We start from the raw sequence: 26,852 nt of genomic DNA on the forward strand, positions 1-26,852 counted from the left end.
ACACTACACTACCACTACCACTACACTTCACTACCACCAAACTACCACTACAGTACAATAACACTACACTACACTACACTACCACTACACTACACTACCACTACACTACACTACCACTACACTACCACTACACTACACTACCACCAAACTACCACTACACTACAATAACACTACACTACACTACACTACCACTACACTACACTACACTACCACTACACTACACTACAATAACACTACACTACACTACAATAACACTACACTACCACTACACTACCACTACACTACACTACCACTACACTACACTACAATAACACTACACTACACTACCACCAAACTACCACTACACTACAATAACACTACACTACACTACCACTACACTACCACTACACTACACTACACTACCACTACACTACACTACAATAACACTACACTACACTAAAATAACACTACACTACCACTACACTACCACTACACTACCACTACACTACACTACCACTACACTACCACCAAACTACCACTACCACTACACTACCACTACACTACCACTACACTACAATAACACTACACTACACTACCACTACACTACCACCAAACTACCAGTACCACTACACTACACTACACTACACTACCACTACACTACCACTACACTACCACTACAATACACTACACTACCACTACACTACCACTACACTACACTACCACTACACTACCACTACACTACACTACCACTACACTACCACTACACTACACTACCACTACACTACCACTACACTACCACCAAACTACCACTACACTACAATAACACTACACTACACTACACTACCACTACACTACACTACAATAACACTACACTACACTACAATAACACTATACTACACTACCACTACACTACCACTACACTACACTAGAATAACACTACACTACACTACAATAACACTACACTACCACTACACTACCACTACACTACACTAGAATAACACTACACTACACTACAATACCACTACACTACCACTACACTACCACCAAACTACCACTACACTACAATAACACTACACTACACTACCACTACACTACCACTACACTACACTACACTACCACTACACTACAATAACACTACACTACACTACAATAACACTACACTACCACTACACTACCACTACACTACACTACCACTACACTACCACCAAACTACCACTACCACTACACTACCACTACACTACCACTACACTACACTACCACTACACTACACTACACTACACTACAATAACACTACACTACCACTACACTACCACAACACTACACTACACTACACTACCCCCAAACTACCACTACCACTACACTACCAATACACTACACTACACTACACTACCGCTACACTACACTACACTACACTACACTACCACTACACTACAACTACACTACACTACCACTACACTACCACTACACTACACTACCACTACACTACCACTACACTACACTACCACTACACTACCACTACACTACACTACCACTACACTACACTACACTACACTACACTAACACTACCACTACACTACACTACCACTACACTACCACTACACTACAATAACACTACACTACACTAACACTACCACTACACTACACTACACTACCACTACACTACACTACTCCTACACTACCACTACAGTACCACTGCACTACCACTACACTACACTACCACTACACTACACTACACTACACTACACTAACACTACCACTACACTACACTACCACTACACTACCACTACACTACAATAACACTACACTACACTAACACTACCACTACACTACACTACACTACACTACACTACACTACACTGCCACTACACTACACTAACACTACCACTACAACTACACTACACTACACTACCACTACACTACACTACACTAACACTACAACTACACTACACTACCACTACACTACCACTACACTACAATAACACTACACTACACTACCACTACACTACACTACCACTACACTACCACTACACTACACTACCACTACACTACCACTACACTACACTACAACTACACTACCACTACCACTACACTACAACTACCACTACCACCACACTACCACAACACTACACTACCACTACACTACCGCTACACTAACACTACACTACACTACCACTACACTACACTACCACTACCACTACACTACACTACCACCAAACTACCACTACACTACAATAACACTACACTACACTACACTACCACTACACTACACTACCACTACACTACACTACCACTACACTACCACTACACTATACTACCACCAAACTACCACTACACTACAATAACACTACACTACACTACACTTCCACTACACTACACTACACTACCACTACACTACACTACAATAACACTACACTACACTACAATAACACTACACTACACTACCACTACACTACCACTACACTACACTACACTAAAACTACACTACACTACAATAACACTACACTACACTACCACCAAACTACCACTACACTACAATAACACTACACTACACTACCACTACACTACCACTACACTACACTACACTACCACTACACTACACTACAATAACACTACACTACACTAAAATAACACTACACTACCACTACACTACCACTACACTACCACTACACTACACTACCACTACACTACCACCAAACTACCACTACCACTACACTACCACTACACTACCACTACACTACAATAACACTACACTACAATAACACGACACTACACTACCACTACACTACCACAACACTACACTACACTACACTACCACCAAACTACCAGTACCACTACACTACACTACACTACACTACCACTACACTACCACTACACTACACTACCACTACACTACCACTACACTACACTACCACTACACTACCACTACACTACACTACCACTACACTACCACTACACTACACTACACTACCACCAAACTACCACTACACTACAATAACACTACAGTACACTACACTACCACTACCACTACACTACACTACACTACCACTACACTACACTAACACTACACTACACTACAATAACACTAAACTACACTACCACCAAACTACCACTACACTACAATAACACTACACTACACTACCACTACACTACCACTACACTACACTACACTACCACTACACTACACTACAATAACACTACACTACAATAACACTACACTACCACTACAATACCACTACACTACACTACCACTACACTACCACCAAACTACCACTACCACTACACTACCACTACACTACCACTACACTACACTACCACTACACTACACTACACTACACTACACTACACTACAATAACACTACACTACACTACCACTACACTACCACAACACTACACTACACTACACTACCACCAAACTACCACTACCACTACACTACCACTACACTACACTACACTACACTACCGCTACACTACACCACACTACACTACACTACACTACCACTACACTACAACTACACTACACTACCACTACACTACACTACCACTACAATGCCACTACACTACCACTACACTACACTACCACTACACTACCACTAAACTACACTACCACTACACTACCACTACACTACAACTACACTACACTACCACTACACTACACTACACTACACTACACTACACTAACACTACCACTACACTACACTACCACTACACTACCACTACACTACAATAACACTACACTACACTAACACTACCACTACACTACACTATACTACACTACCACTACACTACTCCTACACTACCACTACACTACCACTACACTACCACTACACTACACTACCACTACACTACACTACACTACACTACACTAACACTACCACTACACTACACTACCACTACACTACCACTACATTACAATAACACTACACTACACTAACACTACCACTACACTACACTACACTACACTGCCACTACACTAACACTACCACTACAACTACACTACACTACACTACCACTACACTACACTACACTAACACTACCACTACACTACACTACCACTACACTACCACTACACTACAATAACACTACACTACACTACCACTACACTACACTACCACTACACTACCACTACACTACCACCACACTACCACTACACTACCACTACAACTACACTACACTACACTACCACTACACTACACTACACTAACACTACCACTACACTACACTACCACTACACTACCACTACACTACAATAACACTACACTACACTAACACAACACCACACTACACTACCATTACCACTACACTACCACTACACTACACTACACTACCACTACACTACCACTACACTACACTACACTACACTACCACTACACTACCACTACACCACCACTACACTACCACTACACTACACTACCACTACACTACACTACCACTACACTACCACTACACTACACTACACTACCACTACACTACACTACACTACACTACCACTACACTACCACTACACTACATAACACTACCACTACACTACACTACACTACACTACACTACACTACCATAACACTACCACTACACTACACCACCACTACACTACACTACCACTACACTACCACTACCACTACACTACCACTACACTACCACTACCACAACACTACACTACACTACCACTACACTACCACTACACTACACTACCACAACACTACACTACCACTACACTACCACTACACTACACTACCACTACACTACACTACCACTACCACATAACTACACTACACTACACTACACTACCACTACACTAGCACAACACTACACTACACTACCACTACACTACCACTACACTACACTACCACTACACTACACTACCACTACCACTACACTACCACTACACTACACTACCACTACCACTACACTACACTACCACTACACTACCACTACACTACCACTACACTACACTACCACTACCACTACACTACACTACCACTACACTACACCACCACTACACTACACTACCACTACACTACCACTACACTACACTACACTACCACTACACTACCACTACACTACCACTACACTACACTACCACTACCACTACACTACCACTACACTACACTACACTGCACTACACTACCACTACACTACCACTACACTACACTACAACTACACTACCACTACACTACCACTACACTACACCACCACTACACTACCACTACACTACCACTACACTACCACTACACTACACTACACTACACTACACTACACTACCATTACACTACCACTACACTACACTACACTACCACTACCACTACACTACCACTACACTACCACTACACTACCACTACACTACACTACCACTACACTACCACTACCACTACACTACCACTACCACAACACTACACTACACTACCACTACACTACCACTACACTACACTACCACAACACTACACTACACTACCACTACACTACCACTACACTACCACTACACTACCACTACACTACCTCTACACTACACTACACTACCATTACACTACCACTACACTACACTACACTACCACTACCACTACACTACCACTACACTACCACTACACTACACTACCACTACACTACACTACCACTACACTACCACTACCACTACACTACCACTACACTACCACTACACTACCACTACACTACACTACCACTACACTACACTACCACTACACTACCACTACCACTACACTACCACTACCACAACACTACACTACACTACCACTACACTACCACTACACTACCACAACACTACACTACACTACCACTACACTACCACTACACTACACTACCACTACACTACACTACCACAACACTACACTACACTACCACTACACTACCACTACACTACACTACCACAACACTACACTACCACTACACTACCACTACACTACACTACCACTACACTACACTACCACTACCACATAACTACACTACACTACACTACACTACCACTACACTAGCACAACACTACACTACACTACCACTACACTACCACTACACTACACTACCACTACACTACACTACCACTACCACTACACTACCACTACACTACACTACCACTACCACTACACTACACTACCACTACACTACCACTACACTACCACTACACTACACTACCACTACCACTACACTACACTACCACTACACTACACCACCACTACACTACACTACCACTACACTACCACTACACTACACTACACTACCACTACACTACCACTACACTACCACTACACTACACTACCACTACCACTACACTACCACTACACTACACTACACTGCACTACACTACCACTACACTACCACTACACTACACTACAACTACACTACCACTACACTACCACTACACTACACCACCACTACACTACCACTACACTACCACTACACTACCACTACACTACACTACACTACACTACACTACACTACCATTACACTACCACTACACTACACTACACTACCACTACCACTACACTACCACTACACTACCACTACACTACCACTACACTACACTACCACTACACTACCACTACCACTACACTACCACTACCACAACACTACACTACACTACCACTACACTACCACTACACTACACTACCACAACACTACACTACACTACCACTACACTACCACTACACTACCACTACACTACCACTACACTACCTCTACACTACACTACACTACCATTACACTACCACTACACTACACTACACTACCACTACCACTACACTACCACTACACTACCACTACACTACACTACCACTACACTACACTACCACTACACTACCACTACCACTACACTACCACTACACTACCACTACACTACCACTACACTACACTACCACTACACTACACTACCACTACACTACCACTACCACTACACTACCACTACCACAACACTACACTACACTACCACTACACTACCACTACACTACCACAACACTACACTACACTACCACTACACTACCACTACACTACACTACCACTACACTACACTACCACTACCACAGCACTACACTACACTACACTACACTACCACTACACTACCACTACACTACACTACACTACCACAACACTACACTACACTACACTACCACTACACTACACTACCACTACACTACACTACCACTACACTACCACTACAACTACACTACACTACCACTACACTACCACTACACTACACTACCACTACCACTACACTACCACTACACTACCACTACCACTACACTACCACTACACTACACTACCAAAACACTACACTACACTACCACTACACTACCACTACACTACACTACCACTACACTACCACTACACTACACTACACTACCACTACACTACACTACCACTACACTATCACTACACTACACTACACTACCACTACACTACACTACACTACCACTACACTACCACTACCACTGCCATACACTACCACTACACTACACTACCACTACACTACACTACACTACACTATACTACACTACACTACCACTACAACTACCACTACACTAACACTACACTACACTACCACTACACTACACTACCACTACACTACACTACCACTACACAACACTACACTACCACTACACTACCACTACACTACGCTACCACTACACTACAACTACACTACACTACCACTACACTACCACTACACTACCACTACACCACACTACCACTACACTACCACTACACTACACTACCACTACACTACCACTACACTACACTACCACTACACTACACTACACAACCACTACACTTCACTACCACTACACTACCATTACACTACACTACCACTACACTACCACTACACTACCACTACACTACCACTACACTACCACTACAACTACACTACACTACACTACCACTACACTACACTACACTAACACTACCACTACACTACACTACCACTACACTACCACTACACTACAATAACACTACACTACACTACACTAACACTACCACAACACTACACTACCACTACCACTACACTACCACTACACTACACTACACTACCACTACACTACCACTACACTACACTACCACTACACTACACTACACTACCACTACACTACCACTACACTACACCACCACTACACTACCACTACACTACCACTACACTACACTACACTACACTAACACTACACTACCACTACACTACACCACACTACACTACACTACCACTACACTACAGTACCACTACACTACACTACACTACCACTACACTACGCTACCACTACACTACACTACCACTACACTACACTACACTACACTACCACTACACTACACTACACTACACTACACTACCACTACACTACCACTACACTACACCACCACTACACTACACTACCACTACACTACCACTACACTACCACTACACTACACTACACTACACTACCATTACACTACCACTACACTACACTACCACTACACTACCACTACACTACCACTACACTACCACTACACTACACTACACTACCACTACACTACACTACCACTACACTACACTACCACTACACCACCACTACACTACCACTACCACTACACTACCACTACCACAACACTACACTACACTACACTACCACTACACTACCACTACCACTACACTACCACTACACTACCACTACACTACCACTACACTACACTACCACTACCACAACACTACACTACACTACACTACCACTACACTAGCACAACACTACACTACACTACCACTACACTACCACTACACTACACTACCACTACACTACACTACCACTACCACTACACTACCACTACCACTACACTACCACTACACTAAACTACCACTACACTACCACTACACTACCACTACACTACCACTACAACTACACTACACTACCACTACACTACACTACACTAACACTACCACTACACTACCACTACACTACCACTACACTACAATAACACTACACTACCACAACACTACACTACACTACCACTACCACTACACTACCACTACACTACCACTACACTACACTACCACTACACTACCACTACACTACACTACACTACACTACCACTACACTACACCACCACTACACTACACTACCACTACACTACCACTACACTACACTACCACTACACTACCACTACACTACACTACCACTACACTACACTACCACTACCACTACACTACACTACCACTACACTACACTACACTACACTACCACTACACTACCACTACACTACACTACACTACAACTACACTACACTACACTACCACTACACTACCACTACACTACACCACCACTACACTACCACTACACTACCACTACACTACACTACACTACACTACACTACCATTACACTACCACTACACTACACTACCACTACCACTACACTACCACTACACAACCACTACACTACACTACCACTACACTACACTACCACTACACTACCACTACCACTACACTACCACTACCACAACACTACACTACACTACACTACCACTACACTACCACTACACTACACTACCACAACACTACACTACACTACACTGCACTACACTACCACTACACTACCACTACACTACCACTACAACTACATTACCACTACACTAACACTAACACTACACTATACTACACTACACTAACACTACCACTACACTACACTACCACTACACTACACTACCACTACACTACCACTACACTACACTACCACTACACTACACTACCACTACACTACAACTACACTATACTACACTACCACTACACTACCACTACACTACCACTACACTACCACTACCACTACAATGCCACTACACTACACTACCACTAACACTACACTACACTACCACTACACTACACTACACTACACTACACTACACTACCACTACCCTACACTACCACTACCACTACACTAACACTACACTACCACTACACTAACACTACACTACCACTACACTACCACTACACTACACTACACTACACTACCACTACACTACACTACACTACACTACCACTACACTACACTACCACTACCACTACACTACCACTACACTACCACTACACTACCACTACACTACCACTACCACTACCACTACACTACCACTACACTACACTACCACTACCCTACACTACACTACCACTACACTAACACTACCACTACACTACCACTACCCTACACTACCACTACCACTACACTAACACTACACTACCACTACACTAACACTACACTACCACTACACTACCACTACACTACACTACACTACCACTACACTACACTACACTACCACTACACTACCACTACACTACCACTACACTACACCACACTACACTACACTACCACTACACTACGCTACCACTACACTACACTACACTACCACTACACTACGCTACCACTACACTACACTACCACTACACTACACTACACTACCACTACACTACACTACACTACACTACCACTACACTACCACTACACTACACCACGACTACACTACACTACCACTACACTACCACTACACTACCACTACACTACACTACACTACACTACACTACCATTACACTACCACTACACTACACTACACTACCACTACACTACCACTACCACTACACTACCACTACACTACCACTACACTACACTACACTACCTCTACACTACACTACCACTACACTACACTACCACTACACTACCACTACACCACCACTACACTACCACTACCACTACACTACCACTACCACAACACTACACTACACTACACTACCACTACACTACCACTACACTACCACAACACTACACTACCACTACACTACCACTACACTACACTACCACTACACTACACTACCACAACTCTACACTACACTACACTACCCCTACACTAGCACAACACTACACTACACTACCACTACACTACCACTACACTACACTACCACTACACTACACTACCACTACCACTACACTACACTACCACTACACTACCACTACACTACCACTACACTACCACTACAACTACACTACCACTACACTACACTACCACTACACTACACTACCACTACACTACACTACACTACCACTACACTACACTACCACTACACTACCACTACACTACACTACCACTACACTACACTACACTACCACTACACTACACTACACTACCACAACACTACCACTACACTACCATTACACTACCACTACACTACCACTACACTACCACTACACTACACTACCACTACACTACACTACACTACCACAACACTACCACTACACTACCACTACACTACACTACCACTACACTACCACTACACTACAATAACACTACACTACACTACACTAACACTACCACAACACTACACTAACACTACCACTACACTACCACTACACTACACTACACTACCACTACACTACCACTACACTTCACTACCACTACACTACACTACACTACCACTACACTACCACTACACTACACCACCACTACACTACCACTACACTACCACTACACTACACTACACTACACTACCACTACACTACCACTACACTACACCACACTACACTACACTACCACTACACTACAGTACCACTACACTACACTACACTACCACTACACTACGCTACCACTACACTACACTACCACTACACTACACTACACTACACTACCACTACACTACACTACACTACACTACACTACCACTACACTACCACTACACTACACCACCACTACACTACACTACCACTACACTACCACTACACTACCACTACACTACACTACACTACACTACCATTACACTACCACTACACTACACTACCACTACACTACCACTACACTACCACTACACTACCACTACACTACACTACACTACCACTACACTACACTACCACTACACTACACTACCACTACACCACCACTACACTACCACTACCACTACACTACCACTACCACAACACTACACTACACTACACTACCACTACACTACCACTACCACTACACTACCACTACACTACCACTACACTACCACTACACTACACTACCACTACACTACCACTACCACTACACTACCACTACACTACCACTACACTACCACTACACTACACTACCACTACCACAACACTACACTACACTACCACTACCACTACACTACCACTACCACTACACTACCACTACACTACACTACCACTACACTACCACTACACTACCACTACACTACCACTACAACTACACTACACTACACTAACACTACCACTACACTACCACTACACTACCACTACACTACAATAACACTACACTACCACAACACTACACTACCACTACCACTACACTACCACTACACTACCACTACACTACACTACCACTACACTACCACTACACTACACTACACTACACTACCACTACACTACACCACCACTACACTACACTACCACTACACTACCACTACACTACACTACCACTACACTACCACTACACTACACTACCACTACACTACACTACCACTACCACTACACTACACTACACTACACTGCACTACACTACCACTACACTACCACTACACTACACTACACTACAACTACACTACACTACACTACCACTACACTACCACTACACTACACCACCACTACACTACCACTACACTACCACTACACTACACTACACTACACTACACTACCATTACACTACCACTACACTACACTACACTACCACTACCACTACACTACCACTACACTACCACTACACTACACTACCACTACACTACACTACCACTACACTACCATTACACTACCACTACCACTACACTACCACTACCACAACACTACACTACACTACACTACCACTACACTACCACTACACTACACTACCAAAACACTACACTACACTACACTGCACTACACTACCACTACACTACCACTACACTACCACTACAACTACATTACCACTACACTAACACTAACACTACACTATACTACACTACACTAACACTACCACTACACTACACTACCACTACACTACACTACCACTACACTACCACTACACTACAACTACACTATACTACACTACCACTACACTACCACTACACTACCACTACACTACCACTACCACTACAATGCCACTACACTACACTACCACTAACACTACACTACACTACCACTACACTACACTACACTACACTACACTACACTACACTACCACTACACTACACTACCACTACACTACACTACCACTACCACTACACTACCACTACACTACCACTACACTACCACTACACTACCACTACCACTACCACTACACTACCACTACACTACACTACCACTACCCTACACTACACTACCACTACACTAACACTACCACTACACTACCACTACCCTACACTACCACTACCACTACACTAACACTACACTACCACTACACTAACACTACACTACCACTACACTAACACTACACTACCACTACACTACCACTACACTACACTACACTACACTACCACTACACTACACTACACTACCACTACACTACCACTACACTACCACTACCACTACACTACGCTACCACTACACTACACTACACTACCACTACACTACGCTACCACTACACTACACTACCACTACACTACACTACACTACCACTACACTACACTACACTACACTACCACTACACTACCACTACACTACACCACCACTACACTACACTACCACTACACTACCACTACACTACCACTACACTACACTACACTACACTACCATTACACTACCACTACACTACACTACACTACCACTACACTACCACTACCACTACACTACCACTACACTACACTACACTACCACTACACTACACTACCACTACACTACACTACCACTACACTACCACTACACCACCACTACACTACCACTACCACTACACTACCACTACCACAACACTACACTACACTACACTACCACTACACTACCACAACACTACACTACCACTACACTACCACTACACTACACTACCACTACACTACACTACCACAACTCTACACTACACTACACTACCCCTACACTAGCACAACACTACACTACACTACCACTACACTACCACTACACTACACTACCACTACACTACACTACCACTACCACTACACTACCACTACACTACCACTACACTACACTACCACTACACTACCACTACACTACCACTACACTACCACTACAACTACACTACCACTACACTACACTACCACTACACTACACTACCACTACACTACACTACCACTACACTACACTACCACTACACTACCACTACACTACACTACCACTACACTACACTACACTACCACTACACTACACTACACTACCACAACACTACACTACCACTACACTACCATTACACTACCACTACACTACCACTACACTACACTACCACTACACTACACTACACTACCACAACACTACCACTACACTACCACTACACTACACTACCACTACACTACCACTACCACAACTCTACACTACACTACACTACCACTACACTAGCACAACACTACACTACACTACCACTACACTACACTACCACTACACTACACTACACTACCACTACACTACACTACCACTACACTACCACTACACTACACTACCACTACACTACCACTACACTACACTACCACTACACTACACTACCACTACACTACCACTACACTACAACTACACTACCACTACACTACCACTACACTACACTACCACTACCACTACACTACACTACCACTACACTACACTACACTGCACTACACTACCACTACACTACCACTACACTACCACTACACTACACTACACTACACTACCATTACACTACCACTACACTACACTACACTACCACTACCACTACACTACCACTACACTACCACTACACTACACTACCACTACACTACACTACCACTACACTACCATTACACTACCACTACCACTACACTACCACTACCACAACACTACACTACACTACACTACCACTACACTACCACTACACTACACTACCACAACACTACACTACACTACACTGCACTACACTACCACTACACTACCACTACACTACCACTACAACTACATTACCACTACACTAACACTAACACTACACTATACTACACTACACTAACACTACCACTACACTACACTACCACTACACTACCACTACACTACCACTACACTACACTACCACTACACTACACTACCACTACACTACAACTACACTATACTACACTACCACTACACTACCACTACACTACCACTACACTACCACTACCACTACAATGCCACTACACTACACTACCACTAACACTACACTACACTACCACTACACTACACTACACTACACTACACTACCACTACACTACACTACCACTACACTACACTACCACTACCACTACACTACCACTACACTACCACTACACTACCACTACACTACCACTACCACTACCACTACACTACCACTACACTACACTACCACTACCCTACACTACACTACCACTACACTAACACTACCACTACACTACCACTACCCTACACTACCACTACCACTACACTAACACTACACTACCACTACACTAACACTACACTACCACTACACTACCACTAAACTACACTACACTACACTACACTACCACTACACTACACTACACTACCACTACACTACCACTACACTACACCACACTACACTACACTACCACTACACTACGCTACCACTACACTACACTACACTACCACTACACTACGCTACCACTACACTACACTACCACTACACTACACTACACTACCACTACACTACACTACACTACACTACACTACCACTACACTACCACTACACTACACCACCACTACACTACACTACCACTACACTACCACTACACTACACTACACTACACTACACTACCATTACACTACCACTACACTACACTACACTACCACTACACTACCACTACCACTACACTACCACTACACTACCACTACAATACACTACACTACCACTACACTACACTACCACTACACTACACTACCACTACACTACCACTACACCACCACTACACTACCACTACCACTACACTACCACTACCACAACACTACACTACACTACACTACCACTACACTACCACTACACTACCACAACACTACACTACCACTACACTACACTACCACTACACTACACTACCACAACTCTACACTACACTACACTACCCCTACACTAGCACAACACTACACTACACTACCACTACACTACCACTACACTACACTACCACTACACTACACTACCACTACCACTACACTACCACTACACTACCACTACACTACACTACCACTACACTACCACTACACTACCACTACACTACCACTACAACTACACTACCACTACACTACACTAACACTACACTACACTACCACTACACTACACTACACTACCACTACACTACACTACCACTACACTACCACTACACTACACTACCACTACACTACACTACACTACCACTACACTACACTACACTACCACAACACTACACTACCACTACACTACCATTACACTACCACTACACTACCACTACACTACCACTACACTACACTACCACTACACTACACTACACTACCACAACACTACCACTACACTACCACTACACTACACTACACTACCACTACCACAACTCTACACTACACTACACTACCACTACACTAGCACAACACTACACTACACTACCACTACACTACACTACCACTACACTACACTACACTACCACTACCACTACACTACACTACCACTACACTACACTACCACTACCACTACACTACCACTACACTACACTACCACTACACTACCACTACACTACCACTACCCTACCACTACAACTACACTACACTACCACTACACTACACTACACTAACACTACCACTACACTACACTACCACTACACTACCACTACACTACAATAACACTACACTACCACAACACTACACTACACTACCACTACCACTACACTACCACTACACTACCACTACACTACACTACCACTACACTACCACTACACTACACTACCACTACACTACAACTACACTACACCACCACTACACTACACTACCACTACACTACCACTACACTACACTACACTACACTACCACTACACTACACTACCACTACACTACACTACCACTACCACTACACTACCACTACACTACACTACACTGCACTACACTACCACTACACTACCACTACACTACACTACACTACAACTACACTACACTACACTACCACTACACTACCACTACACTACACCACCACTACACTACCACTACACTACCACTACACTACCACTACACTACACTACACTACACTACACTACCATTACACTACCACTACACTACACGACACTACCACTACCACTACACTACCACTACACTACCACTACACTACACTACCACTACACTACACTACCACTACACTACCATTACACTACCACTACCACTACACTACCACTACCACAACACTACACTATACTACACTACCACTACACTACCACTACACTACACTACCACAACACTACACTGCACTACACTACCACTACACTACCACTACACTACCACTACAACTACACTACCACTACACTACCACTACACTACACTACCACTACACTACCACAACACTAACACTAACACTACACTACCACTAACACTACACTACACTACACTAACACTACCACTACACTACCACTACACTACCACTACACTACCACTACACTAACACTAACACTACACTACACTAACACTACCACTACACTACACTACACTACCACTACACTACACTACACTACCACTACACTACCACTACACTACACTACACTAACACTAACACTACCACTACACTAACACTACACTAACACTAACACTACACTACACTACACTACACTAACACTAACACTACACTAACACTACCACTACACTAACACTACACTAACACTACACTAACACTAACACTACACTAACACTAACACTAACACTACACTACACTACACTACACTAACACTACCACTACACTAACACTACCACTACACTAACACTACCACTACACTAACACTACACTAACACTAACACTACACTACCACTACACTACACTACACTAACACTAACACTACCACTACACTAACACTACACTAACACTAACACTACACTACACTAACACTACACTACCACTACACTACACTACACTACACTACCACTACACTACCACTACACTAACACTAACACTACACTACACTACACTACACTAACACTACCACTACACTACACTACACTACCACTACACTACACTACCACTACACTACCACTACACTACACTACCACTACACTACACTACCACTACAACTACACTATACTACACTACCACTACACTACCACTACACTACCACTACCACTACAATGCCACTACACTACACTACCACTAACACTACACTACACTACCACTACACTACACTACACTACACTACACTACACTACCACTACACTACACTACCACTACACTACACTACACTACCACTACCACTACACTACCACTACCACTACACTACCACTACCACTACCACTACACTACCACTACACTACACTACCACTACCCTACACTACACTACCACTACCACTACCACTACACTAACACTACACTACCACTACACTACCACTACACTACCACTACACTACCACTACACTACCACTACACTACACTACACTACCACTACACTACGCTACCAGTACACTACACTACCACTACACCACCACTACACCACCACTACACTACACTACCACTACACTACCACTACACTACCACTACACTAGCACATGTTCTTGAGGAAATGTCCTTATGTAGTTTCTATCTGGTTTACTGACCTAGAGACCTCGCCATCTCTGACAGGCTGGGCAATGTGCTCGCCATCTTGGCCCCAGAGGATCCTGGGTAGCCCATGTGCACGTCCCCGTCTCCGAGGTCGTCCTCGGGCATGAAGGGCGAGAGGCGACCGCTGAGCGTGCTGGCGTTGGAGGAGGTGCGCGGCCGGAAACCGCTCCATGAATCAAAGTCATCGTTGCTGTGGGAGTTGGGGCTGCCGGGCCACTTGGAGTAGGGGCCTCCCGCTAGGCTGTCTGCTCCCCCGTCAGGACCACCCTGGAGAGACAACTAGAGGAGAGAGAGAGAAGAGAGGACAGGAGAGGAGTGAGGACAGGAGAAGAGTGAGGACAGGAGAGGAGTGAGGACAGGAGAGGAGAGAGGACAGGAGAGGAGTGAGGACAGGAGAGGAGTGAGGACATGAGAGGAGTGAGGACAGGAGAGAGGACAGGAGAGGAGTGAGGACAGGAGAGGAGTGAGGACAGGAGAGAGGACAGGAGAGGAGTGAGGACAGGAGAGGACAGGAGAAGAGTGAGGACAGGAGAGGAGTGAGGACAGGAGAGGAGTGAGGACAGGAGAGAAGTGAGGACAGGAGAAGAGTGAGGACAGGAGAAGAGTGAGGACAGGAGAGGAGTGAGGACAGGAGAGGAGTGAGGACAGGAGAGGAGTGAGGACAGGAGAGGGGACAGGAGAGGAGTGAGGACAGGAGAGGAGTGAGGACAGGAGAGAAGTGAGGTGAGGAGAGATGGGAGAGAGAGGAGAGAGAGGGGAAAGAGGAGAGGAGAGAGATGATAACAGAGATGAAGGATATACTATCTACAGTTGAAGTCGGAAGTTGACATACACCTTAGCCAAATACGTTTAAACTCAGTTTTTCACAATTCCTGACATTTTATCCTAGTAAAAAAATGCACTGTCTTAGGTCAGTTAGGGTCACCACTTTATTTTAAGAATGTGAAATTAATGATTTTTTTTCAGCTTTTATTTCACTCAATTAGTATTTGGGTCAAATGTTTCGGGTAGCCTTCCACAAACTTTCCACAATAAGTTGGGTGAATTTTGGCCCATTCCTCCTGACAGAGTTGGTGTAACTGAGTCAGGTTTGTAGGCCTCTTTGCTCGCACACGCTTTTTCAGTTCTGCCCACATATTCTCTATGGGATTGAGGTCAGGGCTTTGTGACGGCCACTCCAATACCTTGACTTTGATGTCCTTAAGCCATTTTGCCACAACTTGGAAGTATGCTTGGGGTCATTGTCCATTTGGAAGACCCATTTGCGACCGAGCTTTAACTTACTGACTGATGTCTTGAGATGTTGCTTCAATATATCCACATCATTTTCGGCTTGCAAGCCTCCCCCTTTTTCCTCCAAACATAACGATGGTCATTATGGCCAAACAGTTCTATTTTTGTTTCATCAGACCAGAGGACATTTCTCCAAAAAGTACGATCTTTGTCTCCATGAGCAGTTGCAAACCGTAGTCTGGCTATTTTTATGGCGGTTTTGGAGCAGTGGCTTCTTCCTTGCTGAGCGGCCTTTCAGGTTATGTGGATATAGGACTCGTTTTACTGTGGATATAGATACTTTTGTACCTGTTTCCTCCAGCATCTTCACAAGGTCCTTTGCTGTTGTTCTGGGATTGATTTGCAATTTTCGCACCAAAGTACGTTCTTCTCTACGAGACAGAACGCGTCTCCTTCCTGAGCGGTATGACGGCTGCGTGGTCCCATGGTGTTTATACTTGCGTACTATTGTTTGTACAGATGATCGTTGTACCTTCAGGCGTTTGGAAATTCCTCCCGAGGATGAACCAGACTTGTGGATGACTACACATCTTTTTGAGGTCTTGGCTAATTTCTTTTGATTTTCCCATAATGTCAAGCAAAGAGGCACTGAGTTTGAAGGTAGGCCTTGAAATGCATCCACAGGTACACCTCCAATTGACTCAAATGAGGTCAATTAGCCTATCAGAAGCTTCTAAAGCAATGACATCATTTTCTGGAATTTTCCAAGCTGTTTAAAGGCACAGTCAACTTAGTGTATGTAAACTTCTGACCCACTGGAATTGTGATACCGTGAATTTTAAGTGAAATAATCTGTCTGTAAACAATTGTTGGAAAAATTACTTGTGTCATGCACAAAGTAGATGTCCTAACCGACTTGCCAAAACTGTGGTTTGTTAACAAGACATTTGTGGAGTGGTTGAAAAATGAGTTTTAATGACTCCAACCTAAGTGTATGTAAACTTCCAACTTCAACTGTAGATGGACACTAGCCTCTGTTAGACTTCAACTGTAGATGGACACTAGTCTCTGTTAGACTTCAACTGTAGATGGACACTAGTCTCTGTTAGACTTCAACTGTAGATGGACACTAGCCTCTGTTAGACTTCAACTGTAGATGGACACTAGTCTCTGTTAGACTTCAACTGTAGATGGACACTAGCCTCTGTTAGACTTCAACTGTAGATGGACACTAGCCTCTGTTAGACTTCAACTGTAGATGGACACTAGTCTCTGGTAGACTTCAACTGTAGATGGACACTAGTCTCTGTTAGACTTCAACTGTAGATGGACACTAGTCTCTGTTAGACTTCAACTGTAGATGGACACTAGCCTCTGTTAGACTTCAACTGTAGATGGACACTAGTCTCTGGTAGACTTCAACTGTAGATGGACACTAGTCTCTGTTAGACTTCAACTGTAGGTATCAAATCATTAAGGCCCTCTCAAGAGACCTGGTCAGGAAAAAGTCATGGTCCTGCCTATAGATACTGTATAGATATACATACTGTATATATACTGTATAGATACTGTATAGATATAGATACTGTATAGATACTGTATATATATACATACTGTATAGGTACTGTATAGCTACTGTATAGATATAGATACTGTATAGCTACTGTATAGATATACATACTGTATAGATATAGTTACTGTATAGATATAGTTACTGTATAGATATAGTTACTGTATAGATACTGTATAGATACTGTATAGATATACATACCGTAGAGATAATGTATATATATACATACGGTATAGGTACTGTATAGATATAGATACTGTATAGCTACTGTATAGATATACATACTGTATAGGTACTGTATAGATACTGTATAGATATAGATACTGTATATGTACAGTATAGATACTGTATAGATATACATACCGTAGAGATAATGTATATATATATACATACGGTATAGGTACTGTAGAGATACTGTTTAGATATACATACTGGATAGGTACTGTATAGATACTGTATAGATATACATACTGTATAGGCACTGTATAGATGCTGTATAGATATACATACTGTATAGGTACTGTATAGATATAGTTACTGTATAGATACTGTATAGATATAGATGCTGTATAGATACTGTATAGATATTGTATAGATACAGTTACTGTACAGATACTGTATAGATATTGATACTGTATAGATATAGTTAATGTATAGGCACTGTATAGATATTGTATAGATATAGTTACTGTATAGATATAGTTAATGTATAGATATAGTTACTGTATAGTTACTGTATAGATATAGATACTGTATAGACACTGTATAGATATAGTTACTATATAGATACTGCATATATACTGTATAGATAGTTACTGTATAGATATAGTTACTGTATAGATACTGTATAGATATAGATACTGTATAGATATAGATACTGTATAGATACTGTATAGATATAGTTACTGTATAAATATAGTTACTGTATAGTTACTGTATAGATACTGTATAGATATAGTTACTGTATAGATACTGTATAGATATAGTTACTGTATAGATACTGTATAGATATAGATACTGTATAGATATAGTTACTGTATAGATACTGTATAGATATAGTTACTGTATAGATATTGTATAGATATAGTTACTGTATAGATATAGTTACTGTATAGATATAGTTACTGTATAGATATAGTTACTGTATAGATACTGTATAGATACTGTATATATATATACATACTGTATAGGTACTGTATAGATACTGTATAGATATACATACTGTATAGATATAGTTACTGTATAGATAGATACTGTATAGATATAGTTACTGTATAGATATAGTTACTGTATAGTTACTGTATAGATACTGTATAGATACTGTATAGATATAGTTACTGTATTAATATAGTTACTGTATAGATAGTTAGTGTATAGGTACTGTATAGATAATGTATAGATATAAATACTGTATAGATACTGTATAGATATACATACTGTGTAGATATAGTTACTGTATAGGTACTGTATAGATAATGTATAGATATAGATACTGTATAGATATACATACTGTACAGGTACTGTATAGATACTGTATATATATAAATGCTGTATAGATACTGTATATATATATACATACTGTATAGATATAGTTACTGTATAGATACTGTATAGGTGTACATACTATATAAATATGCATACTGTATAGATACTGTATAGACACTGTATAGATATAGTTACTGTATAGATACTGTATAGGTGTACATACTATATAAATATGCATACTGTATAGATACTGTATAGACACTGTATAGATATAGTTACTGTATAGATACTGTATAGATATAGTTACTGTATAGATACTGTATAGATATAGTTACTGTATAGTTACTGTATAGATATAGTTACTGTATAGATACTGTATAGATATAGATATTGTATACATACTGTATATATACTGTATAGATATAGTTACTGTATAGATATAGTTACTGTACAGATATTGTTACTGTACAGATACTGTATAGATATAGTTACTGTATAGATATTGTATAGATATTGTATAGATATAGTTACTGTATAGATAATGTATAGATATAGTTACTGTATAGTTACTGTATAGATATAGATACTGTATAGATACTGTATAGTTACTGTGTAGATATAGTTACTGTATAGATACTGTATAGATATAGTTACTGTATAGATACTGTATAGATATAGTTACTGTATAGATATTGTATAGATATTGTATAGATATAGTTACTGTACAGATACTGTATAGATATAGTTACTGTATAGATACTGTATAGATATAGTTACTGTATAGTTACTGTATAGATATAGATACTGTATAGATATAGTTACTGTACAGATACTGTATAGATATAGATACTGTATAGATATAGTTACTGTATAATGCCTGTATAGATATAGTTACTGTATAGATATAGTTACTGTATAGATATAGTTACTGTATAGATATAGTTACTGTATAGATATGGTTACTGTATAGATATAGTTACTGTATAGTTACTGTATAGATATAGTTACTGTATAGATACTGTATATATATAGTTACTGTATAGATACTGTATAGATATATTTACTGTATAGATATAGTTACTGTATAATGCCTGTATAGATATAGTTACTGTATAGATATAGTTACTGTATAGATATAGTTACTGTATAGATATGGTTACTGTATAGATATAGTTACTGTATAGTTACTGTATAGATATAGTTACTGTATAGTTACTGTATAGATATGGTTACTGTATAGATACTGTATAGATATAGTTAATGTATAGTTACTGTATATATATAGTTACTGTATAGTTACTGTATAGATATAGTTACTGTATAGTTACTGTATAGATATAGTTACTGTATAGTTACTGTATAGATATAGTTACTGTATAGTTACTGTATAGATATAGATACTGTATAGATACTGTATAGATATAGTTACTGTATAGATATTGTATAGATATAGTTACTGTATAGATACTGTATAGATATAGTTACTGTATAGATATAGTTACTGTATAGATATAGTTACTGTATAGATATAGTTACTGTATAGTTACTGTATAGATACTGTATAGATATAGTTACTGTATAGATATAGTTACTGTATAGATATAGTTACTGTATAGATATAGTTACTGTATAGTTACTGTATAGATATAGTTACTGTAGAGTTACTGTATAGATACTGTATAGATATAGTTACTGAATAGATATAGTTACTGTATAGATATAGTTACTGTATAGTTACTGTATAGATATAGTTACTGTATAGTTACTGTATAGATATAGTTACTGTATAGATACTGTATAGATATAGTTACTGTATAGTTACTGTATAGATATAGTTACTGTATAGATATAGTTACTGTATAGATACTGTATAGATATAGTTACTGTATAGTTACTGTATAGATATAGTTACTGTATAGATATAGTTACTGTATAGATATAGTTACTGTATAGATACTGTATAGATATAGTTACTGTATAGATACTGTATAGATATAGCTACTGTATAGATATAGTTACTGTATAGATACTGTATAGATATAGTTACTGTATAAATATAGTTACTGTATAGATATAGTTACTGTATAGATATAGTTACTGTATAGATATAGTTACTGTATAGATATAGATACTGTATATATATAGTTACTGTATAGATATAGATACTGTATAGATATAGTTACTGTATAGATATAGATACTGTATAGATATAGTTACTGTATAGATATAGTTACTGTATATATATATAGTTACTGTATAGATATAGATACTGTATAGATATAGTTACTGTATAGTTACTGTATAGACATAGTTACTGTATAGATATAGTTACTGTATAGATATAGTTACTGTATAGATATAGTTACTGTATAGATATAGATACTGTATAGATATAGTTACTGTATAGATACTGTATAGATAGAGTTACTGTATAGATACTGTATATATATAGTTACTGTATAGATATAGTTACTGTATAGATACTGTATAGATATAGTTACTGTATAGATATAGTTACTGTATAGTTACTGTATAGATATAGATACTGTAAAGATAATGTATAGATATAGTTACTGTATAGATACTGTATAGATATAGTTACTGTATAGATACTGTATAGATACTGTATAGATATAGTTACTGTATAGATATAGTTACTGTATAGATACTGTATAGATGTAGTTACTGTATAGATATAGTTACTGTATAGTTACTGTATAGATATAGATACTGTAAAGAAAATGTATAGATATAGTTACTGTATAGATACTGTATAGATATAGATACTGTATAGCTATAGTTACTGTATAGATACTGTATAGATATAGTTACTGTATAGATACTGTATAGATATAGATACTGTATAGATACTGTATAGATATAGATACTGTATAGCTATAGTTACTGTATAGATACTGTATAGCTATAGTTACTGTATAGATACTGTATAGATATAGTTACTGTATAGATACTGTATAGATATAGATACTGTATAGATACTGTATAGATATAGATACTGTATAGCTATAGTTACTGTATAGATACTGTATAGATATAGTTACTGTATAGATACTGTATAGATATAGTTACTGTATAGATACTGTATAGATATAGATACTGTATATATATAGTTACTGTATAGATACTGTATAGATATAGATACTGTATAGATATAGTTACTGTATAGATATAGTTACTGTATAGATACTGTATAGATATAGTTACTGTATAGATACTGTATAGATATAGTTACTGTATAGATATAGTTACTGTAAAGATATCGTTACTGTATAGATACTGTATAGATATAGTTACTGTATAGATACTGTATAGATACTGTATAGATATAGTTACTGTATAGATATAGTTACTGTATAGTTACTGTATAGATATAGTTACTGTATAGATACTGTATAGATACAGTTACTGTATAGATACTGTATAGATATAGATACTGTATAGATACTGTATAGATATAGTTACTGTATAGATATAGTTACTGTATAGATATAGTTACTGTATAGATACTGTATAGATATAGTTACTGTATAGATACTGTATAGATATAGATACTGTATAGATACTGTATAGATATAGTTACTGTATAGATACTGTATAGATATAGTTACTGTATAGATACTGTATAGATATAGATACTGTATAGATACTGTATAGATATAGTTACTGTATAGATATAGTTACTGTATAGTTACTGTATAGATATAGTTACAGTAT

General features: G+C 40.0%; 1 protein-coding gene across 1 annotated transcript in view; it reads right to left on the reverse strand.

Annotated features, from left to right (window-relative positions):
• foxo1a (forkhead box O1 a) overlaps nucleotides 1–26,852 on the reverse strand; it is a 285,766-nt gene that overhangs the window by 46,892 nt on the left and 212,022 nt on the right. Inside the window, exon 3 of the mRNA XM_055880788.1 lies at nucleotides 18,823–19,108. Within this exon, the coding sequence (XP_055736763.1) occupies nucleotides 18,823–19,108 (286 nt within the window). The remainder of the gene's footprint in view (nucleotides 1–18,822; nucleotides 19,109–26,852) is intronic.

The sequence above is a fragment of the Salvelinus fontinalis genome, chromosome 24 (assembly GCF_029448725.1).
Source record: "Salvelinus fontinalis isolate EN_2023a chromosome 24, ASM2944872v1, whole genome shotgun sequence".
Taxonomy (NCBI): domain Eukaryota; kingdom Metazoa; phylum Chordata; class Actinopteri; order Salmoniformes; family Salmonidae; genus Salvelinus; species Salvelinus fontinalis.